Source organism: Myxine glutinosa, unplaced genomic scaffold, assembly GCF_964187855.1.
Source record: "Myxine glutinosa unplaced genomic scaffold, kmMyxGlut1.1 SCAFFOLD_1656, whole genome shotgun sequence".
Classification (NCBI taxonomy): Eukaryota; Metazoa; Chordata; class Myxini; order Myxiniformes; family Myxinidae; genus Myxine; species Myxine glutinosa.
The window spans coordinates 1-25,580 of NW_027617751.1; the positions used below are offsets into that span (position 1 = coordinate 1).

The following is a 25,580-nucleotide window of genomic DNA, read 5'->3' on the forward strand; positions in this document are numbered from 1 at the left end:
TTTCATCAGAATCAGGTATTGTTCAAAAAACAATCACCTCAAAAGGAGGTGTCCTCTCTCTGAGTTTTCCTTTCAGGAAATAAACAGTGTGACATGATGAGGGAGACGGTGCACACTTACTTTATGAAAGAATGTGCCTAATTTACCAAAGTGTGCCTCATTTACCAGAGAGTTCCTCATTTACCAAAGAGTGTGCCTCATTTACCAAAGAGTGTGCCTCATTTACCAAAGAGTGTGCCTCATTTACCAAAGAGTGTGCCTCATTTACCAAAGAGTGTGCCTGACATACCAAAGAGTGTGCCTGACTTACAAAAGAGTGTGCCTGACTTACCAAAGAGTGTGCCTGACTTACCAAAGAGTGTGCCTGACTTACCAAAGAGTGTGCCTGACTTACCAAAGAGTGTGCCTGACTTACCAAAGAGTGTGCCTGACTTACCAAAGAGTGTGCCTGATTTACCAAAGGGTGTGCCTCATTTACCAAAGAGTGTGCCTCATTTACCAAAGAGTGTGCCTGACTTACCAAAGAGTGTGCTTGATTTACCAAAGAGTGTGCCTGACTTACCAAAGAGTGTGCCTCATTTACCAAAGAGTGTGCCTCATTTACCAAAGAGTGTGCCTGACTTACCAAAGAGTGTGCTTGATTTACCAAAGAGTGTGCCTGGTACCGACTCCTACACTATGGACCAAGGTAGAACACAGATCCTAAAACAAGGCCTGGATAAGTAATGACACCTGCACCCTAAGAGAGCAGCAATGTTCTATCAACACCGAAAAGAAAGAATTTCAACTCATCTTACAATAAAAAATAAAGAAAAAGAAAATCTTACAATAAAAAACAATTCATAGGAAAGAAATGGAAAATAATTCCTGGTGTGTTCGGCATTTCAAATGAGCACCAATCATTGAATTCTGTACAGGTAAACTGAGTTGATACTACATTCAGTTGTTTTTGGTGATATTTCTTTGTCGCTCTCCTCCCTGATAATCAATTGCCGCAAATACCTTGATACTCATGACACAAGACTCTATACGTAAAGCTAAGGTTGTGTTGAAGAGAAGAGAGACACAGAGACAGAGACCGAGACAAACACACAAGCACACCATTATTTATATATCGTAGCTCTCAGCCTCATTGAGCACCGTTACCTGGCTGTGTACCATGCAGGGATCCAGGACATGCGTGCGGACCTGAGTCACCCGGTACACGTGGATAACTGCCTACTGGACCTTCAAACTGGTACATGCTTGAGGGAGCAGCCAGCTTACACTCACCGTGACTACAGGTTAGTGATTTTTTTCTTCAGAAACTGGGGCGTGGAAGACAACCGACACCCCACATCACTGATGGCAGAACCTGACGTCTGTCTGCTGTTGCTCAGACACATGCAAAGTAGTAGCCCAGATGTTTATATAATATATCGTTCATTTAGATGTATTTCGTCATGTCTTACGTCTCAACTGAAAAGCTCTACCACAACAAGACCTTTGCAAGTACAGAGGGGTTGTATACTGTACTGTATATATATATATATATATATATATATATATATATATATATATATATATATATATATATATATATATTTAGATTTTTATATTTATGTATCCATATATATATATATAAATTTAGATTTTTATATTTATGTATCCATATATATATATAAATTTAGATTTTTATATTTATGTATCCATATATATATATAAATTTAGATTTTTATATTTATGTATCCATATATATATATATATATATTTAGATTTTTATATTTATGTATCCATATATATATATAAATTTAGATTTTTATATTTATGTATCCATATATATATATAAATTTAGATTTTTATATTTATGTATCCATATATATATATAAATTTAGATTTTTATATTTATGTATCCATATATATATATAAATTTAGATTTTTATATTTATGTATCCATATATATATATAAATTTAGATTTTTATAGTTATGTATCCATATATATATATAAATTTAGATTTTTATAGTTATGTATCCATATATATTTATATAAATTTAGATTTTTATAGTTATGTATCCATGTATATTTATATAAATTTAGATTTTTATATTTATGTATCCATATTTATATATATATAAATTTCGATTTTTATATTTATGTATCCATATATATTTATATAAATTTAGATTTTTATAGTTATGTATCCATGTATATTTATATAAATTTCGATTTTTATATTTATGTATCCATATATATATATAAATTTAGATTTTTATATTTATGTATCCATATTTATATATATATAAATTTCGATTTTTATATTTATGTATCCATATATATTTATATAAATTTAGATTTTTATAGTTATGTATCCATATATATTTATATAAATTTAGATTTTTATAGTTATGTATCCATGTATATTTATATAAATTTAGATTTTTATATTTATGTATCCATATTTATATATATTTAAATTTCGATTTTTATATTTATGTATCCATATATATTTATATAAATTTAGATTTTTATATTTATGTATCCATATATATTTATATAAATCTGGATTTTTATATTTATGTATCCATATAAATATATATAAATTTAGATTTTTATATTTATGTATCCATATATATATACATATATATAAATTTAGATTTTTATATTTATGAATCCATATATATATATATATACCAGCTGAGGTACCCGGCTTCGCCCGGGTTGAATAAGAATAATACAAATATATGATGAAAAGAACATGTATATTTTAGAGCAATATCACAGTACATTTCCTATATGACGTTTTGTCAATTATCAATTTCTCAAAACCTCTTGGTATACAACATTTCTGGTTTTCTTACTTGGTGCCAAGACATAAAGATTGCTTGGTTTTCCAACCCTCGAGCAGCCCACGTACAGCTGGCCATGGGAAGTACCCGGCATTGCCGGATGGGGGAAGGGAGGGGAGGGGGAAAGGGAGGGGAGGGGAACGGGGGGGAGGGGAGGAGAGGGTGGGGAGGGGAGAAGAGGGGGAGAGGGGGGAGGGGAGAAGAGGAGGGAGGGGGAGGAGGAGAGGGGAGGGGGGAGGGGGGAGGGGGAGGGGGGAGAAGGAGAGGGGAGGGGGGAGGGGTGAGGGGAGGTGGGGGGGAGGGGAGGGGGGAGAAGGAGAGGGGAGGGGGAGGGGTGAGGGGAGGTGAGGGGGGAGGGGGAGGGGTGAGAGAGGTGAGGTGAGGGGGGAGGTGAGGTGAGGGAAGAGGGGGGGGAGGGGTGAGCGGAGGGGAGGGGGGGAGGTGAGGGGGGAGGGGGGAGTGGAGGGGAAGGGGGAGGGGGAGGGGTGAGGGGGAGGGAGTGGGGGAGGGGTGAGGGGGGAGGGGAGTGGGAGGGGGGAGGGGAGGGGGAGGGGGGCTTCGCCCGGGTTGAATAAGAATAATACAAATATATGATGAAAAGAACATCTATATTTTAGAGCAATATCACAGTACATTTCCTACATGACGTTTTGTCAATTTTCAATTTCTCAAAACCTCTTGGTGTACAACATTTCTGGTTTTCTTACTTGGTGCCAAGACATAAAGATTGCTTGGTTTTCCAACCCTCGAGCAGCCCACATCCAGCTGGCCATGGGAAGTACCCGGCATTGCCGGGCGAGGGAAGGGGGGGAGGAGGAAGGCGAGGGGAGGGGAACGGGGGGGGGGAGGGGAGGGGAACGGGGGGGGAGGGGAGGGGAACGGGGGGGAGGGGAACGGGGGGGAGGGGAACGGGGGGAGGGGAACGGGGGGAGGGGAACGGGGGGAGGGGAGGGGAACGGGGAGAGGGGAGGGGAACGGGGGGGAGGGGAGGAGAGGGTGGGGAGGGGAGGAGAGGGTGCGGAGGGGAGGGGAGAAGAGGGGGGGAGGGGAGAAGAGGAGGGAGGGGAGAAGAGGAGGGAGGGGAGGAGGAGAGGAGGGAGGGGGAGGAGGAGAGGGGAGGGGGGAGGGAGAGGGGGGAGGGAGAGGGGAGGGGGGGGAACGGCTAGTTTGGCAAGCGATAGCAGGATTTTTACTTTTATTTTTACCTCAATGAGGGCTATATATATAGTCCGTGCTTGGAGCCTTCAAGTTCAACATAAAGTTTTTTTTGGAAAAATAATGCAGATGTATAACAATCCACCAATGCAAGTTCAGAAATGAATGCAGATCCTTTACTTTGCGATACAAACGCAATTCCCGCCATTTCCACTCACGATCGAGGCCCTCCACAGTCGGCTTCTATCAGTTCGGCCGCGCCTCTTCTTCCTCCTACAACTTCGTCTCACTTCTTTCACTCAAAATGTACGAAATTCTGCCGCATGAAATTATGTAGAGGCCTCGTCGGGGGGATATAAGGTACATAAGGAAGGCGTTGTAACAGAAGAATCAAAATAAAAGTGGAAGAACATGAGGAAATGGGAGCTATTCTGGACCCACAGCCAAACCCGACAAACCATTGCAATACACCCCGAACGTCTAGCGCCGCCACAAACCACCATGGAATTGCAGGTGGCGCGGTTTTTTAAACATTGATATTAAAATAAAACGTAGCCTATAACCACCAGGATTTTATGCTGATTCCGAATCTGTGTCTAAAACTTTTCTCCGATGTGTAGTTCTTGAGTTATAAGCGGACATCCAGACAGACACACATATACACACACAGACACTCCTCCTTTATATATAGAGATAAATTTAGATTTTTATATTTATGTATCCATATATATATATATATATATATATAAATTTAGATTTTTATATTGATGTATCCATATATATATATATACTAGCTGAGGTACCCGGCTTCGCCCGGGTTGAATAAGAATAATACAAATATATGATGAAAAGAACATGTATATTTTAGAGCAATATCACAGTACATTTCCTACATGACGTTTTGTCAATTATCAATTTCTCAAAACCTCTGGGTATACAACATTTCTGGTTTTCTTACTTGGTGCCAAGACATAAAGATTGCTTGGTTTTCCAACCCTCGAGCAGCCCACGTACAGCTGGCCATGGGAAGTACCCGGCATTGCCGGACGGGGGAAGGGAGAGGGGAGGGGGAAGGGGAGGGGAGGGGAACGGGGGGGGGGGAAAGGGGAGGGGAGGGGAATGGGGGGGAGGGGAGGAGAGGGGGGGGAGGGGAGAAGAGGGGGAGAGGGGGGAAGGGGAGAGGAGAGGGAGGGGGGGAGAGGGGGGGAGAGGGGGGGAGGGGAGAAGAGGAGGGAGGGGAGGAGGAGAGGAGAGGATTGGGGGAGGAGGCGAGGGGAGGGGGGAGGAGGAGAGGGGAGGGGGGGAGGGGGTGAGGGGAGGTGAGGGGTGAAGGGAGGTGAGGTGAGGGGGGAGGTGAGGGGGGATGGGAGGGGGAGCAGAGGGGAGGGGGAGGGGGAGCGGAGGGGGGTGATGGGGAGGGGAGGGGGAGGGGAGTGGGAGGGGGGAGGGGGAGTGGAGGGGGAGTGGAGGGGGAGGAGAGGGGGAGGGGGGGCTTCACCCGGGTTGAATAAGAATAATACAAATATATGATGAAAAGAACATGTATATTTTAGAGCAATATCACAGTACATAGAAAGGGAAACATATGAAAATCTGTTAACTAAATTGTTACCCAAAAATTTGTTCACCAATATGTTTGTAAAGGTGTGTAATAACATGTGTTAAAATGTTGAAGTTCAACTCCCCTGGGAAACCCAGAAAAAAAGCTGTTGAATTGGGGTACCGAAAAATTATTTTCGAGAATTTTTATTTTTTTAAATCGGCCCTTAAGTAACTTATGAGGAGTCAAATAAGGGTTTTTCATGATTCTGAGTTGATTGTTAACATTTATATTTCACCACAGACACTCCTTTGTGGAAAAATAATTTCTAAATATATCTCATTTTCTACTTTGCAGGACATGGAGTCTAGCAATATGGATGAAGACGTTACTCCACCTGTGCTCAATTGCTTCATCTGTGCACGCTCGGATACACCAGCTGAAAGGCTCATACAGGCAACTCCAAAGGGATACTCAACTTTATTGAAACAAGCAGAAACTGTCGAAAATGTTACTGTTGTGGAATGTATGAAGGAGGCTCAAAAGGAAGGAAAACTGAGGTACCACCAGAAGTGTAAAAATGATCTGTACAACAACTTTGTTGCAACCACCAAGAAGTCAGCTCAAGCATCAAAGGCAGAGAAAGAGTCATCAAAGTTGAAGAGAAGACGCACTACTTGTGAGTTCAGTTCATCAACTGGCTGCAGTTCTAGAAGATCACAGTCAGTTGACCTCCTGTATAAGGATGTATGCATTCTTTGCAACCAACCAGCCCAGCTCTACAAAAATAATCCAGCACAAGCTAGAAAGAAATACAGAGTGCCAGATAATTTGACTGCAGATACACTGAAGGCAAGCTTGCTGAAGACAGCACGGAGTCGCGGGGATGACTGGGGCACTGAAGTCACTGGACGCCTGGAAGGGATCAACGACTTGGTAGCAGAAGAAACACTGTACCATTTGCGATGCAAACTTATGTTTGCGAGAGGTGACAGTTTGTCCAAGACTGATGAGGAAGGAAAAAGGAAGAGAGGACAGAGGAGTATTGATGAGGAGCGAGAGGCAGTTTTTATTGAATTCTGCGAATGGTTAGACTCAGAATTAGAGCATGGGGTAATGAACATGGACCAAGTCCATGAAAAGCTGCAGGAGTTTGATCAGTCACCAGAGAAGAGCCTTTCTTATTCAAAGCATTGGCTAAAGATAAAACTTCTAGAGAAATACGAAGACACCTTGTATTTCACAACACAGGAAAGAAGGGCAGATGTACTCTGTCTCAAAGATGGCACCGACAATATTCTGCGAGCGCATCATGCTAATCTTGACCATGGAGATGAGAAGACTCAGATCATAAAGACGGCACTCAAGTTCATATCCAATGATATTGCCTCGATTGATTTAGGTCCAAAGTCATACCCCACCACACACAGTATGACTGACATCGATAGTCAGCTGACACTTGTTCTTGCAAGCCTTCAGATGTTCTTGAGACCGATTGTCAAGACAGACGAAAGAGTTGCCGTTTGGGGGCAGAATTTTATTAAGGCCTGTCGACCTCGGTCTGGAGTATTGCCACACCAAATGGGGCTTGCCATACAACTTGATCATAGATTTGGGTCAAAATGGATGCTCAACAAGTTCCACCGGCTGGGATACACTGAGTCTCACACGGAGACACAAAACTACAAATACTGCTTCCTTAATAGTAGGAGTGGAGATGATGTTCCAGATACTTCTGGCACTCTTGACACCATTGTGGAGGAAACCGATGAACAGATCAATGATGAGGTTGCGGTTGATGCTGCGCTTGAGGATCAATCAGTGATGACAGCCAAAGTGCCAGCCAGTGAAAGTGAATTGTCAAGTAATGATCAGGTGGTCTTTATGGAGGTTGGGGAAACAAACAATGCAGTCACTCAGTTTGTTGGAGACAATATAGATTTAAACATTGTCTCTATTCATGGAAACACTCCCTTTCACTCAATGGATTGGATCGAAGTCACCTCTCCGGCACCACCTTTGCCAGATCCACAGACAACAGCAGCTTTCCCCGGGTGAAGTTGAAGGCACTCGACAAAGCTAAGATCCTGAGAGGAACTGAAGTAAAGATTATTCCATTTACGAACAGGAAACAGATAGGAACGAACGCGATCATGTTTCTCCCCCTCGCTGAGCTTTCCTCCTCCCTGGCTCATGATCAGCTACTCCTCACTCCAGGTGACACACTCTGGGCAGCGGGGTGGGTGATCAAAGCCAACGATCCTGAGTTCCCACACTCCAACTGGAATGGCTGGATGAAGAGAATCCATGCTAATGATGCAAAGCAGAGCACACAGATCGAGTTCCTCCCAGTTATTGAAGGAGACCCTAATGACCTCAACACCATCTTCACCACTCTGAAAGAGTGCATACGGCGCGCTGGGGTCGCTATAGTGACCTTTGATCTTCCGATTTGGCTGAAGGCTGTGAATATAATAAAGCAGGCAAATCTACCCGTCATTCCAAGGTTGGGTGGTTTTCACCTGCTGAAGTCTTATCTTGGATCAATGGGTAACATCATGGAAGATTCTGGACTACTAGATGTGATCCAGTTGATCTATCCTGGAAGTACGACAGCCAACCACATCATGGATGGAGGATGTTTTGACAAGGCAATCCGTGTTCACCTCCTCATCGATGCAGCCATCTATCAACACATCATGAAACTTGCCTTCACTGAGGAGGAGCGTGGTGACATGAAGACCTTCATGGAGAAGGTGGCTGATGGGAAGATGGGAGCCAGACACTCAGACCCAGTAGTGCCAGTGTTTGAGCAAAGGTTTGAAGAAACCTTCAAACGACAACTGAGATTCTGGACTACTAGATGTGATCCAGCCTGTGGAGTCTGTAATGGCATTACATGCAGAAACTGCAGTCATGATGTTGTTGAGTCTGAAGAAGACATAGACAATGACTGTTGAAACTTCTGACATTGTGAATGAGAAATAACTCTTGAGTATTATATATGTATGTGAAATAAAAGCTACTTTGTGTGTAAATGTAAAAGTGAAAATATAAATGTTAACAATCAACTCAGAATCATGAAAAACCCTTATTTGACCCTCATAAGTTACTTAAGGGCCGATTTAAAAAAATACAAATTCTCGAAAATAATTTTTCGGTACCCGAATTCAACAACTTTTTTTCTGGGTTTCCCACGGGAGTTGAACTTCAACATTTTAACACATGTTATTACACACATTTACAAACATATTGGTGAAGAAATTTTTTGGTAACAATTTAGTTAACAGATTTGTGAAATATCTCATAAAATGCCCTTACTAACATTTCCTACATGACGTTTTGTCAATTTTCAATTTCTCAAAACCTCTGGGTATACAACATTTCTGGTTTTCTTACTTGGTGCCAAGACATAAAGATTGCTTGGTTTTCCAACCCTCGAGCAGCCCACGTACAGCTGGCCATGGGAAGTACCCGGCATTGCCGGGCGGGGCAAGGGAGGGGAGGAGGAAGGGGAGGGGAGGGGAACGGGGGGGGGAGGGGAGGGGAACGGGGGGGGAGGGGAGGAGAGGGTGGGGAGGGGAGAAGACGGGGAGAGGGGGGGAGGGGAGGAGAGGGTGGGGAGGGGGGAAGAGGGGGGAGGGGAGAAGAGGGGGGAGGGAAGAGGAGGGAGGGGGAGGAGGAGAGGGGAGGGGGAGGGGGGAGGGGGAATGGGGGAGGGGGGGAGGAGGATAGGGGAGGGGGGAGGTGAGGGGGGAGGGGGGAGGGGTGAGGGGAGTTGAGGGGGGAGGGGTGAGGGGAGGTGACGGGGGAGGGGTGAGGGGAGGTGACGGGGGAGGGGTGAGGGGAGGTGACGGGGGAGGGGATGGGGAAGGGAGGGGGGAGCGGAGGGGAGGGGGGAGGGGGAGTGGAGGGGGAGGGGGAGTGGAGGGGGAGGGGGAGTGGAGGGGGAGGGGGAGGGGAGCGGAGGGGGGAGTGGAGGGGAAGGGGGAGGGAGGGGGAGGGGGAGGAGGGGGAAGGAGGGGGGAGGGGGAGGGGAGAGGGGAGTGGAGGGGGTAGGGGGGGCTTCACCCAGGTTGAATAAGAATAATACAAATATATGATGAAAAGAACATGTATATTTTAGAGCAATATCACAGTATATTTCCTACATGGTGTTTTGTCAATTTTCGATTTCTCAAAACCTCTTGGTGTACAACATTTCTGGTTTTCTTACTTGGTGCCAAGACATAAAGATTGCTTGGTTTTCCAACCCTCGAGCAGCCCACGTCCAGCTGGCCATGGGAAGTACCCGGCATTGCCGGGCGGGGCAAGGGAGGGGAGGAGGAAGGGGAGGGGAGGGGAACGGGGGGGGAGGGGAGGGGAACGGGGGGGGAGGGGAGGAGAGGGTGGGGAGGGGGGAAGAGGGGGGAGGGGAGAAGATGGGGGAGGGAAGAGGAGGGAGGGGGAGGAGGAGAGGGGAGGGGGAGGGGGGAGGGGGAATGGGGGAGGGGGGAGGAGGAGAGGGGAGGGGGGAGGTGAGGGGGGAGGGGGAGGGGTGAGGGGGAGGGGTGAGGGGAGGTGACGGGGGAGGGGATGGGGAGGGGAGGGGGAGGGGATGGGGAGGGGAGGGGGAGCGGAGGGGAGGGGGGAGGGGGAGTGGAGGGGGAGTGGGAGTGGAGGGGGAGGGGGAGGGGGAGTGGAGGGGGAGGGGGAGGGGAGCGGAGGGGGGAGTGGAGGGGAAGGGGGGAGGGAGGGGGAGGGGGAGGGGGGAGGGGGAGGGGAGAGGGGAGTGGAGGGGGTAGGGGGGGCTTCACCCAGGTTGAATAAGAATAATACAACTATATGATGAAAAGAACATGTATATTTTAGAGCAATATCACAGTATATTTCCTACATGGTGTTTTGTCAATTTTCGATTTCTCAAAACCTCTTGGTGTACAACATTTCTGGTTTTCTTACTTGGTGCCAAGACATAAAGATTGCTTGGTTTTCCAACCCTCGAGCAGCCCACGTCCAGCTGGCCATGGGAAGTACCCGGCATTGCCGGGCGGGGGAAGGGGGGGAGGAGGAAGGGGAGGGGTGGGGAACGGGGGGGGAGGGGAGGGGAACGGGGGGGGAGGGGAGGGGAACGGGGGGGGGAGGGGAGGGGAATGGGGGGTGAGGGGAGGGGAACGGGGAGGGGAGGGGAGGGGAACGGGGGGGAGGGGAGGGGAACGGGGGGGGGAGGGGAGGGGAACAGGGGGGGAGGGGAGGGGAACGGGGGGGAGGGGGAAGGGAGGGGAACGGGGGGGAGGGGAGGGGAACGGGGGGGGAGGGGAGGGGAACGGGGGGGGAGGGGAGGGGAACGGGGGGGAGGGGAGGAGAGGGTGGGGAGGGGAGAAGAGGGGGGAGGGGAGAAGAGGAGGGAGGGGAGAAGAGGAGGGAGGGGAGAAGAGGAGGGAGGGGAGGAGGAGAGGGGAGAAGAGGAGGGAGGGGGAGGAGGAGGGAGTGGGAGGAGGAGTTCTATCAGTTCGGCAGCGCCTCTTCTTCCTCCTACACCTTTGTCTCACTTCTTTCACTCAAAATGTACGAAATTCTGCCGCATGAAATTATGTAGAGGCCTCGTCGGGGGGGATATAAGGTACATAAGGAAGGCGTTGTAACAGAAGAATCAAAATAAAAGTGGAAGAACATGAGGAAATGGGAGCTATTCTGGACTCACAGCCAAACCCGACAAACCATTGCAATACACCCCGAACGTCTAGCGCCGCCACAAACCACCATGGAATTGCAGGTGGCGCGGTTTTTTTAACCATTGATATTAAAATAAAACGTAGCCTATAACCACCAGGATTTTTATGCTGATTCCGAATCTTTGTCTAAAACTTTTCTCCGATGTGTAGTTCTTGAGTTATAAGCGGACATCCAGACAGACACACATATACACACACACACACACACACAGACACTCCTCCTTTATATATAGAGATATATAAATTTAGATTTTTATATTTATGTATCCATATATATATATAAATTTAGATTTTTATATTTATGCATCCATATATATATAAATTTAGATTTTTATATTTATGCATCCATATATATATAAATTTAGATTTTTATATTTATGTATCCATATATATATATAAATTTAGGTTTTTATATTTATGTATCCATATATATATATATATATCAATTTAGATTTTTATATTTATGTATCCATATATATATATAAATTTAGATTTTTATATTTATGTGTCCATATATATATATATATATATATAAATTTATATTTTTATATTTATGTATCCATATATATATATATAAATTTATATTTTTATATTTATGTATCCATATATATATATAAATTTAGGTTTTTATATTTATGTATCCATATATATATATATAAATTTATATTTTTATATTTATGTATCCATATATATATATAAATTTAGGTTTTTATATTTATGTATCCATATATATATATATATATAAATTTAGATTTTTATATTTATGTATCCATATATATATATAAATTTAGATTTTTATATTTATGTGTCCATATATATATATATATATATAAATTTATATTTTTATATTTATGTATCCATATATATATATATAAATTTATATTTTTATATTTATGTATCCATATATATATATAAATTTATATTTTTATATTTATGTATCCATATATATATATATAAATTTATATTTTTATATTTATGTATCCATATATATATATAAATTTAGGTTTTTATATTTATGTATCCATATATATATATATATATAAATTTAGATTTTTATATTTATGTATCCATATATATATATAAATTTAGATTTTTATATTTATGTGTCCATATATATATATATATATATATAAATTTATATTTTTATATTTATGTATCCATATATACATATATATATAAATTTATATTTTTATATTTATGTATCCATATATATATATATAAATTTAGGTTTTTATATTTATGTATCCATATATATATATATAAATTTATATTTTTATATTTATGTATCCATATATATATATAAATTTAGGTTTTTATATTTATGTATCCATATATATATATATATATAAATTTAGATTTTTATATTTATGTATCCATATATATATATAAATTTAGGTTTTTATATTTATGTATCCATATATATATATATATATAAATTTAGATTTTTATATTTATGTATCCATATATATATATATAAATTTATATTTTTATATTTATGTATCCATATATATATATAAATTTATATTTTTATATTTATGTATGCATATATATATATATAAATTTATATTTTTATATTTATGTATCCATATATATATATAAATTTAGGTTTTTATATTTATGTATCCATATATATATATATATATAAATTTAGATTTTTATATTTATGTGTCCATATATATATATATATATATATAAATTTATATTTTTATATTTATGTATCCATATATACATATATATATAAATTTATATTTTTATATTTATGTATCCATATATATATATATAAATTTAGGTTTTTATATTTATGTATCCATATATATATATATAAATTTATATTTTTATATTTATGTATCCATATATATATATAAATTTAGGTTTTTATATTTATGTATCCATATATATATATATATATAAATTTAGATTTTTATATTTATGTATCCATATATATATATATATATAAATTTATATTTTTATATTTATGTATCCATATATATATATAAATTTAGGTTTTTATATTTATGTATCCATATATATATATATATATAAATTTAGATTTTTATATTTATGTATCCATATATATATATAAATTTCGATTTTTATATTTATGTGTCCATATATATATATATAAATTTATATTTTTATATTTATGTATCCATATATATATATATAAATTTATATTTTTATATTTATGTATCCATATATATATAAATTTATATTTTTATATTTATGTATCCATATATATATATATAAATTTATATTTTTATATTTATGTATCCATATATATATATAAATTTAGGTTTTTATATTTATGTATCCATATATATATATATATATAAATTTATATTTTTATATTTATGTATCCATATATATATATAAATTTAGATTTTTATATTTATGTGTCCATATATATATATATATATATATAAATTTATATTTTTATATTTATGTATCCATATATATATATATAAATTTATATTTTTATATTTATGTTTCCATATATATATATATAAATTTAGATTTTTATATTTATGTATCCATATATATATATATATATATATATATATATATATATATATGTATATATATATATATGTATGTATATATATATATATATATATACAGTCATGGCCAAAAATATTAGCACCCTTGCCCTTTTTTCAAATAATGCACCATTTCTTCCAGAAAATTGTTGAAATTAAAAAATCTTTTGATATCCACAAATATATTTCTTTGGTTTGCAGTGAAACAAAACAAAAAAAGCTGAAAAAATTACTAAATCTTAGCTTATTCCACACAGAAATTCTAAAATGGCCTGGGCAATATTATTGGCACCTTTTCGAAGTTGAAGACAAAATTAAATTTCAAGCAGGTGATTTTCCTTTACTTTGGAATTGAACTCACCTGTGGTGAGTTGCAGGTGCCTGCAATATAATAATCACTCATTCAACCAGTTTGAATAGAGAAAAGGAGTCATTCTGCTGTTTTGTGTCACTGTGTGTACCGCAATGAGCATGGAGAAAAGAAAGAAAACCAGGGAATTGTCTGAGGAGGTCAGACACAAGATTGTAGCCAATCATGGACAATCTCAAGGTGACAAATCCATCTCCAGAGACCTTAATGTTACTGTGTCCACCATACGCAATGTTATCAGGAAGTTTAAGGCCCATGGCACTGTAGCGGATCTCCCTGGACGTGGCCGCAAGAGAAAACTTGATCGAAGATTGCAGCGAAGGATTGTTCGAATGGTGGAGAAAGCACCTCAATCAACTGCCAAACAGATTCAAGCTGACCTTCAGACACAAGGTACAACGGTGTCAACTCACACCATCTGTCACCAACTTAATGAAAGGGGGTTCTATGGTAGGAGACCCAGGAGGACCCCACTGCTGAGAAAGCCGGATTGGAGTTTTCCAAAACACACCTGAACAAGCCAAAATCCTTCTGGGAGAATGTCCTGTGGACAGATGAGACCAAATTAGAGTTTTTTGGGAAAGCACATCTCTATGTTTACAAAAAACAAAATGAAGCCTTCAAAGAAAAGAATACCTTCCCTATAGTCAAACATGGAGGAGGTTCAGTGATGTTTTGGGGTTGCTGTGCTATTTCTGACACTGGGTATCTTGAATGTGTGCATGGCATCATGAAATCAGGAGATTACCAATGCATTTTGGAGCGCAATGTTTAACCCAGTGTCAGAAAGCTGGGTGTCCGTCGTAGGCCATGGGTCTTGCAGCAGGACAATGATCCCAAACACACTTCAAAGAGCACCAGGAATGGTTCAAGAGAAAACGCTGGACTGTTCTGAAGTGGCCAACAATGATTCAAGATCTAAATCCCATTGAACACCTGCGGGGAGATCTGAAAACAGCAGTTGGGAGAAGTTACCCTTCAAATCTGGGAGAAATGGAGCAGTTTGCACAAGAAGATTGGGCCAAACTGCCAGTAGAGAAGTGTAGGAAGCTCATTCATGGCTATAGGAAGCGCTTCACTTTAGTTATTTTGTCAAAAGTCTGTGCTACGAAATATTAAGTCGACGGTGTCAATAATTTTGTCAATGCCATTTCTTTTTATTTTCTGATTTAAAAGGACATATTAAGTTCTGAATCAAAATCAAAGGTTCTGTAATATTAACAGTGAAATAAAGAATTGTGGAGACCAAATACTTTTGTCAATTTAAACTTATTTTTAGAGAAAATTGGGAGTTATTTGAAAAACGTGCAAAGGTGCCAATATTTTTGGCCACGACTGTATATATATTTATATATATATTTATTTATATTTTTATTTATTTATATATGTATAAATACATACACATATGTAACTGCAGGTAAATAAGTTTTTATTGCATACAAAGTCGAGGTTCATGGAAGAGCTAGAACACATAATGAAGTAGAAGGCATCTGAAAATGCAAATCCTGTCTGCGTCCGTTTGTATATGAGAGTGAGGAAGTTTGTAAGCCATGAGAACAAGTGGCCTTTGATGCCAAAACCCATAGGCAAAGAGTTTTGAGATCAAGGCGGTGCGCCAGACTCTGCGATAAATGTTCAAGATATGTCTCGAGAGACGGACACCATTTCATGTCTGAGATTGAGAGCTACCATACTTTGTTGGGGGAGCGGAAGTAGCATGATCAGTCTGTCGTGACCGGGTCTGAATCCAAACCATTGATCTGAGATCAGGCCATTAGAGAAAAGAAAGGATTTGATGTGAGCTGTGATGATGGATTACCTGTCTTTGATTATAATTGTAAGCAAGCTAATAGGACTGCAGTAAAGAAGATGTGTTTCTGCACCATGTTTTTGTGTTCCAGTGATGTTGGTTGCCTCCCAAGTAGATGGAGGATGACCTAGAGAAAATGATAGGATGAGCAGTGCAGAGAAAGGGGATACGCAAGACCAGTCAAGCATCTTTTTAGGATGCGTGCACTGATGCCCTCTGTGCCTGTTGCACATTCAGAGTCGAAGGTGGCCAGAAACTTGTCCACCTTCTCAGTTTCCAGTAGCAGTTGAGTACTAGAGGGTAGGGGATTTGGTATGTGGGATTTGGAAGCAAACACATGATTGAGTCATTCGGCCTTCTCAAGAGCGGAATCGGCTGTGGTGCCATTTGAAGTGAGGGAATGGATGGAATTGGAGCATACACTGGATAACGATTTGGCAAGGTGCCAAGGGTTGAAATTTCAGCCTCGAGGTTGGCCAGATGTTGTTTTCTTGCTCTTCGAGTGGACATTCACAATTGTGGGCTTTGTGGAATGGTCTCATGTTGCCTTGGTTGGATTTGTCTTCCAGGAAGAGAAGGAAATTTGTTTCTGGCAACAGCCCCATCACTGGATTCTGTGTATCAGGAGAGAGAAAATCGGTATGATAAGTAAAGATGAGATGGGATGGATCTGTGCATGAGAGAGAGCAGGTGTCTGTGTAAGAATTCCAAGGTTTATTTGATATCAGGGACAATACATACAGCAGACCATTCTTGAAGTAAGGTGGCACTTTGCAGTCCTTGCCAGTCAGCGTGAGTGAACTGCCAGACTCTCTGGCACAGATGAAGGTCTCTGACAATAGCCAGAGAGATGTTCACTCTCACAAGTACAACAGCAGATGAACCAATTGGAGCAGTGGAGGAACAGGAGATGTTGGCTGGAAAATTGGTCATTGTCAAGTTCAGAAGGGAGGATTTCCCATTGCCAGAAATCCGGGTCACAAAGTTCACAGATTGGGGCAGGCCCATGGAGTCACAGAAGTCCTTTGAAGCAATTCCGTGACTGGTCGAAGAGGTCTCCACAACGCGCCAATAAGCATGGTAACAGTTGAAATCGCCACATCGGAAAAGAGAGAGAGTTGGAATGGGTGATTATAAATTGTTCCATGTTAGCAGAGATAGAGAGAGAAGGAGAGGGAATGGGAGAGAAATGTAAATGGATTCATCACTATTAGGAGGAGAGACAAGCACACAGACAGATAGGGGGTAGTTATGGAGGGGAATGCACAGCAAAAGGTACCCCTCGGGGGGTTTGGAGTGGTGAGAGCAGTACATGGACAGTGAGAAATTAAGTTATTGATGTAAACTGTAACTTTGCCACAAGGACGGAGTTCAGAACTGTCAAACCTGATGAAACAAGACACAGGGAGAGACACAGAGGGATCGGGAACATGCTGTGGGGTGGAGGATTCTGTTAAACAGATAATGTCTGGCAGACTGGATCGTGAGATATGTCAGATTGGAGCGGAACACTCAGATGTTGGAGGTCCATACAGTTAGGTAAGGAAGGAGGGGCTGTTGGCATGCAGATGTAGCAATGTGGAGAGGGTGTAGGGGAGCACGAAGAGGGGGATTACGAGGGGTGCGTCGGGAAGCAAAGAGGTGGTGGGCCTGGCGTGGAGACATGAGGGGGGGGGCACAAAATGGGGACACAGAGCAGGGTTGGGGCAGATGGACCCAGAGCAGGTGTGTGGAAACCTGTATCATGTGTGGGGGACCTGAAGTGGGTGTGGGGAAATCCCGGTGTAAAGGATGTGGAGGGGTTTACCGCTGAAATCGCACACTCATTGCAAAACGGGTTTGTTTGGAGGATTCCAAGGGCATATAAACGAAGACTGACATCAGGATTGGAATGGTGAGAAGAACGATTAGGGGCAAGAAGAGAGACAGCACTGAATGAAAGTTATGGGAGATGGTGCAAAAGTTTGTGAGTGAACCAGGAATGAAACATAAAGGAAGGGAAGAAGAAGTAGTATGGGAGGACATGTGGATATTAGAGTGGAGGAAAAAGAAGCATTTTAAAATTTTCATTTAAAGGATTTCAAATGACATGTGGAACTTGATTATTGTATCTCTCACCCATAAAGGCTGCTGCGTCCAATTACTTCCTCTAACTAACCACAACGTTTTTGCAACCAGGATCACAAATAGTGTAAAATAATCTTTGTTATATATATATATATGTGTTATGTTATATATAAAATGCCTGTTGTGTATATATCTATATATATCAGTCACTATGCGACCTTCATACCATCAGTGGAGAACCGCCAGCAAGGTGTCCCATTCAGCTGCTGCTGCACCTTGCTGGGAGCGATAAGCACCGCCTGCAACACGGTAACGTTATCTCTGGTATCCACTCATCATATGGAGTCGACCTGGTTGCGGTTGGGAGTTACTAATAATGGTATCTGTAATCTGGTTCTCCAACCTCATGAGCGAACGTCATGACGTCATCGCCATGCACGTCCGCCTTGCCTGCAAAGTTCCAGAGGAACCATCTAGCAGTGCGTCATTACGGATTATAAATACAGATACTGTCACAAGTGCATGCAAAACTCACAGTTACCGACCTGGTTTCGCCCTTGTTGGGGCTTCATCAGGGCAACGCAGTGCGGCTTTCCATACACTTGTAACTCTGTGAACCTTTCGGTTTTTATATCAGTCACTATGCGACCTTCATATCTTCAGTGGAGAACCGCCAGTTTATAATCCGTAATGACGCACTGCTAGATGGTTCCTCTGGAGCGTTGCAGGCAATGCGGACATGCATGGCGATGACGTCATGTTGTCCGCTCATTAGGTTGGAGAACCAGATTACAGATACCATATATATATATATTTGGTAAAAGATTGGGGTGGTTGGTATTATACATTTTTACAGAAAGAAAGGTGCTTCCAGCCAGAAAGTCAAACTAGACAACCAGAACATTGTTTGAGGCTGACATAATCACAGTGATATTCAAAAGAAACCTACACCGACAAACAAAACTGCGACGAATGGTCCACAAAAGATCACGAAAGCCTTTGGGCCTGTCGTTCTCCTCTTTGTCTTTGCCATGACACTGCCCACGGCCTGTCAAAGCCTGAATGAGAAGTGCTTACCCCAAACCATCCTGTGAGCTTACTCGGAGCGCTGCTTGCACTAAAAAAAACATGGCAATATGAACGTCCGAGCTATTCGAGCATCATAATCATTTTTAACCGCACCCTATCATGTTGATTCCACCTGTTATCCCCACCTAGTGGCATTCTCTACCTGGGTGATGAATTTGAGGGAGGAAATTTCATCTTCACAGAAACAGATGCCACGACGGTGACGGTGAGTGCGAGTGGGGTCTAGTCGCAGGTGAGGGTTCTCGATGAAAGCTTGGGATGATTTCAGTTTTATTTTGCGACAGTTTCCAAAGCCATTAATGTTTCCGTCCTTGTGTTTTGTTTGTCCTGTACAGCAGGTATGTCCGCTCCATTACATTTCCAACGATTTGTGGTATATTCCAACAGCTTTGTCTTCATTTTGTCCTTTTACCTTTTTTGTTTTGTCAATGTCACTTTCCTTATCTGTAGAAGAACCTCTTGTTTGATTGATTGCTCCTGTTCGGGGATGAACATTTCTCTCTCTCTCTCTCTCTCTCTCTGATGTTCTAATTATTCACAAAAACCATGTGCTTTTGGGAGGTGCCCATGGTGTTCACCTGTAAAAATAATCCTCTTTTCTCAACTCTGATCAAACTAGAACGGCACTCGGTGGAGCTCATAACAGTTTACGTTTTGTATCCACTGATCGGCTGGATGTGGATTTTCGGACCTGAACCAAAATATCATCACCTTGTTCTTGTCGCTTAAACACCTCATCCACCAACTTTTGTCATAACTCATCCAGAACTTTTTTTATATCCTGCTATGTCGTTTTTGACACAATCACTGAATGGTGAAGAATCATTAAAAAAAAAAAATTCTTCTCCGATCTGATTCCGGATTCGAATCTTCACCGAAATTGAATCAATGATTTATTGTCACACACCCAGACTTTTTTGAAATACCAACTTCTTTCCTGGAAGTTAGGGTTGGGGTTGTTAGGGTTAGGGTTAGGGATGGTCATGTGTTGAGGAAGGATGAAAGTGACTGGTTGAGAAGAGTGATGGAAATGAATGTAGAAGGGAGTAGAGGACGGGGAAGACCGAGAAAGACTTGGCCAAAGATGGTGGAAGAAGAAATGCGGGCAAGGGGGTTAACAAGGGGAGATGCAGAAAATAGGGCAAAATGGAGGAGATTGTCATGGGGACCGCAAGGCTAACCCCCGCTCTAGCAGGGAAAATGGCCTTAAAATGCCTGTTGTTGTTGTTTGTTGTGCACACCCAACGAATCCACCAAATTTCGTCCGAATTCGTCCCCAACTTTTTGAAACATCCTGTTCACAGACAAACAGACAGTGGTGAAAACCACCTCCATCCACCTAGGGTGGCAGAGGTAATAAAGGTGGCATGTCCATAACTGAATGTTCGTTCATATATTGTTTTGTTGTACCTTTCAGAAGTGTTCCTTCATTTCATCCAAAACAGAATCCCCATCTCAGTCGTATTGGGAGCCTCTCTATATTTCAATAGCACATTGTAATCTACAGCAATGATTGTGTGAGATTGCAACTTATTGAGGAAACATAATGACTTGGAAGTGTCATTGATCCCTTAAATTGTATTTCAAATTCTATCTCCTAGGGTGCTGTCGTTTCAATTTCTCCCTTGCCCCACCTGCATTACCCCGCCAGGCGGAGGTGAGGCCGAAGTGCGGTCGCCTTGTCGCGTTCTCCTCCGGAGAGGAGAATCCTCATGGTGTGCGAGCGGTCACGCACGGCCGTCGCTGCGCTGTGGCACTATGGTTCACATTTGATGTCACCAGTAAAGAAAAGGTAAACTTCAATTACATTATTAATTTAATCCCCAATCTCCATTTAAATGGTGAAGAATCACTTAAAATTTGAAATATTTTCTCGTATGCGGATCCAGATCTTCACCAAAATCGAATCAATTCGTCCTTGTCACACACACAACCTGTCCACCAAATTTTGTCCGAAGCTGTCCATAACTTTTTGAGATGTCCCACAGACAAACAAACAAGAACATGTCATTCAGAGCACGATACTTGAAAGATCCAACCCTACCCAAAATAAAAGGTTGCCATGGTTACATCAAATTGTCCATTTCATTAAGATTATAATTGACGATCTTAATCAAAGCTCGGCTCGACCGGATGAAAATTGATGATATTAGAAGTTTGAATTTGAGTTGACCTTTGACCTCAAAAATAGTTGGTTTCTAAATTCAGTGATGCATGATGTAATTCCTGTTTAATTTTTAAAGTCAATCGGATGAAAATTTATGATTTTTCAGATGAAAAATTGATGATTTTAGGAATTTGACCTTGAGTTGTCCTTTGACCTTTTGACCTTAAAATAGTTTTCCCAATTCAGTGCGGTAATATGCAATTGCTGTTTAATTTTCAAGTCAATCGGATGAAAATTTATGATTTTAGAAATTTGACCTCCAGATGACCTTTGACCTCAAAATCAATTTGCTTCTCGATTGTGACGACCTCTACAACTTGGTGAAGTTTCATGTCGATCGGTTTAGAATTGTGACCTGTAGGCGAGTGACAAACACACAGACAGACAGACAAACAAACACACAGACAGACAGACAAACAAACAGACAAACAAATGCAACCGACCAAAATACTTGAAAAATCTTCGATTTTGCAAGTAACAAACAGACAGACAGACAAGGGTGAAAATGTAACCTCCGTCTCCCTTCGGTGGCGAACGTCATTATAGCAACTAGCAAAAAAGGAAGCCGTTTTATTATTTCACTGGTTGAAAGAGCTCGAAATGTGGGGTTATGTATTTCTTAACAGGAAAAAAAAAATCGGGAGTGATTGAGGCTTATACCCCAGTAAATGCTTGGCAAGGTATCTCGAAGGAAGATCCCAAGAGTTTGGTGATGTTGATGGGTCATGGGGTCGATGTAGTTATTGTATGCAAGGGATATACAACCAAATACGAACTATTATACTACTTTAACTTACTTTAAGGTAATTTGTTCCAATACTTATGCTTACCTAAAATGGGGGAACTGAACATAAAAAGTGGTATTGTTCTGCTTTTGTTAAAACATAAACATATAAGGTTTTACTTTAACATTTTTAAAACTAACATAACATATAACATTTTACTTTAAGGTAAAACATATACACATAAATACCAATTCATAAAAGCTGACCTTTTGTACTCTTGCCTCATATTCATCTTTTCATCTCAAATCCAAATTTCTTCAGTATAGAGCAATAATAACAAATTTGACTTCACTGTTCCAATTATTATGGAAAGCATACACCTGTTGGTGAAGAATCCCTATTTGCCTGAGGAAGCCTGCTGTGAAGCGGGTGAAACGTCACCTGAGACCGGGTCTGCTCTTGCTTATTTGCTCAAATTTGCCAAGTAGATCTTTTATACTTTGTGGTTGGAAGTGCCTCCTTTCTTATTTAAAAAAAAAATAAAACAAAATAAAAATAAAAACAAGTACAGATACATTCAAAGTAGACCGCCCCCATGCCAAATAATTAAATATCCTCCAGCGCGGCATTGGCGGGGCGCCTCTGGCGCCTGGCAATACTGCCGTGCGGCTCATATAGACTGTATTTGGTGGGAGAGGTGTACAATAATTGATTGATGAATTGCATAATTAAAATCAATAAATGGTGATCATAAAATATTTTCTTATTCAATTGGCTAATAGCATAAGTAAACCACTCGTGCTTCATCCGAAGATGTGACTTTTTGAAAATTAATTAAATAAGTCATTAATAAAAAATGTAAATAATTAATTGATTATTCAATAAATGATTGATCGATTAATTGATTAATTAATAAATCAAAAATATTATTTATAGCCAAATCACTTGGTCATTGTCATGTCCAAATATTAGCTTCCATGCTCTAAAGGTGCATGAGATATTGCCCAGATGAGAAAGAAAATAAATAAATGATTAATAATAAAAAAGAAAGAAATAATAATCATAAAATAATTAAATAATTTATCAATTGGCTAATAGAATACCTAAGCCACCACCGTTTCATCTGAATCTGTAACTTTTAAAAATAATAATTAGTGGTCATTAATCGAATAATTAAATAATTAATCGATTAATTGATTAATCAATAAAGCTAAAATAGTCTTTACAACCAAATCACTTGGTCATTGTCGTGTCCAAATTTCAGCTTCCTAGCTCAAAAGGTGCCTGAGATATCGCCCGGACAAACAAACAAACATCACCAGAGTGAAAACTGAGTAGTCCCTTTCAGCGTGCGTCATTGCCGAGCCCCCTTCGGTGCCCAGGCAATGGCGTCATGCAGCGCCTGGAGATGGCATAGGAAAGGAGAGGTGTACAAAAACAAAAAAACAAACAACCAGAGTGAAAACTGAGTACTCCCTTTCAGTGTGCGTCATTGCCGAGCCCCCTTCGGTGCCCAGGCAATGGCGTCATGCAGCGCCTGGAGATGGCATAGGAAAGGAGCGGTGTACAAAAACAAACAAACAAACAACCAGAGTGAAAACTGAGTACTCCCTTTCAGCGTGCGTCACTGCCGAGCCCCCTTCGGTGCCCGGGCAATGGCGTCATGCAGCGTCTGGAGATGGCATAGGAAAGGAGCGGTGTACAAAAACAAACAAACAAACAACCAGAGTGAAAACTGAGTACTCCCTTTCAGCATGCGTCATTGCCGAGCCCCCTTCTGTGCCCGGGCAATGGCGTCATGCAGCGCCTGGAGATGGCATAGGAAAGCAGCGGTGTACAAAAAAAAAAATTTTTTTTTTTTCTGTCTTTCGTTTTTTACACTATAAATATCGACTTGTGGCATTTAGTTTCAGTCTATGATAGACACAGAACCGTGTACTGCAAACAAGCATTGTGTTCACCACTACATTCCTACCCGCAGTATGAGTCAAGCAAACCTTGTTTATTTACCAATACTAGCCCACCCCTTGGAATCAATCCATGGACACATTTCTGGCTCATTGACTTTCATCAGCATGAAATGGATTTTCCCCAAGAGTTGAGTTGGCAAGTTTATTCTTAAATGCTAAATAATACATGTTCACTGCAATGGTGGCCATGGACTCTTACACCACGCCAGCATTACCTGCAAGGGTTCTGACCAATAGATGGTACCTGCCACACATCCACCCTATTTAGGCTCCATTACCCAGTTTGTGAGTATCATTACAACGTTGTATAATTATAATCCTCTTATTTATCCTCATCCTGTTCGTAGGAGCGGGTCCAAGCTGACGCTTTGATGCGACAGCTCTTTTCTGAAGCAGATGAGCTGGGCCAGCTCCGTGACCCTTTGGTTTCAAATCGAGATGAACTTTGAACTCTAACCCCCTACTCCCTACCCCCACCCTCCTTCCACCTTCCCTCCTCCCTAAACCCCAACATCTCCGTTTCCAGACGAGTCTGACATCCATACCAACCAAACCATCACACTCCATCTTCACACAACAGTATCAACTGCACCATTTCTTATGTCAATTCCAACCTAAAATTCTACACACCTGTGTGTGATTATCATTTAAGTTAACTTTCTCATGTTGATTATCATTTAAGTTAACTTTCTCATGTTGATTATCATTTAAGATAACTTTCTCATGTTGATTATCATTTAAGTTAACGTTCTCATGTTGATTATCATTTAAGTTAACGTTCTCATGTTGATTATCATTTAAGTTAACGTTCTCATGTTGATTATCATTTAAGTTAACGTTCTCATGTTGATTATCATTTAAGTTAACGTTCTCATGTTGATTATCATTTAAGTTAACGTTCTCATGTTGATTATCATTTAAGTTAACGTTCTCATGTTGATTATCATTTAAGTTAACGTTCTCATGTTGATTATCATTTAAGTTAACGTTCTCATGTTGATTATCATTTAAGTTAACGTTCTCATGTTGATTATCATTTAAGTTAACGTTCTCATGTTGATTATCATTTAAGTTAACGTTCTCATGTTGATTATCATTTAAGTTAACGTTCTCATGTTGATTAATCATTTAAGTTAACGTTCTCATGTTGATTATCATTTAAGTTAACGTTCTCATGTTGATTATCATTTAAGTTAACGTTCTCATGTTGATTATCATTTAAATTCATGTTCTCATGTGATCTGTTTTAAAGTTTACATGAAAGGATTTGAGGAGAAAACAAAACGACCCTTGAAAATTTTGTGCAGCAAAACTTAAGATTGTTTTGCCAACAAGTTTTAGATATTCATCGATAAATTCAGGTAACGTGCTGGTATGTTTCCACACAGGTAACCTCACGGTCTTTGTGTTACCAAATAAAAGGTCACATGTTCAGAGGAAACCTCATGGGAAGGTGTGTAATGTACATATTATTATTTTGTGAATCTATAAATACCTTTTTGAGAATAAAGAAAGAATCATCTTAGCTCAAGACTTTGTGTCAATGTCCTCTGGCTGCTTCTTGCTCTACCTGTTGGGGTTAAAGTTCAAGAAATGAGACGATTACATC

General features: G+C 40.5%; 1 protein-coding gene across 1 annotated transcript; it reads left to right on the forward strand.

Moving 5' to 3' along the window:
* The first annotated feature begins 1,169 nt into the window (after nt 1–1,169).
* On the forward strand, nt 1,170–25,496 carry LOC144889196 (prolyl 3-hydroxylase 1-like). Its single transcript, XM_078769188.1, has 4 exons — nt 1,170–1,283; nt 19,239–19,314; nt 20,761–20,901; nt 24,319–25,496. Exons 1-4 carry the CDS (start codon nt 1,177–1,179, stop codon nt 24,418–24,420), a joined length of 426 nt encoding a protein of 141 aa, XP_078625314.1. The 5' UTR covers nt 1,170–1,176; the 3' UTR covers nt 24,421–25,496.
* The last annotated feature ends 84 nt before the right edge of the window (nt 25,497–25,580 follow it).

What these genes read in the sequence shown, in the direction of transcription:
- LOC144889196 (XM_078769188.1), top strand. Translation starts at nt 1,177, where the DNA reads ATGCGTGCGGACCTGAGTCACCCGGTACACGTGGATAACTGCCTACTG. An exon ending in TACACTCACCGTGACTACAG is followed by an intron (nt 1,284 to 19,238) that starts GTTAGTGATTTT and finishes ATCCCCACCTAG; the next exon opens with TGGCATTCTCTACCTGGGTG. An exon ending in CAGATGCCACGACGGTGACG is followed by an intron (nt 19,315 to 20,760) that starts GTGAGTGCGAGT and finishes TTACCCCGCCAG; the next exon opens with GCGGAGGTGAGGCCGAAGTG.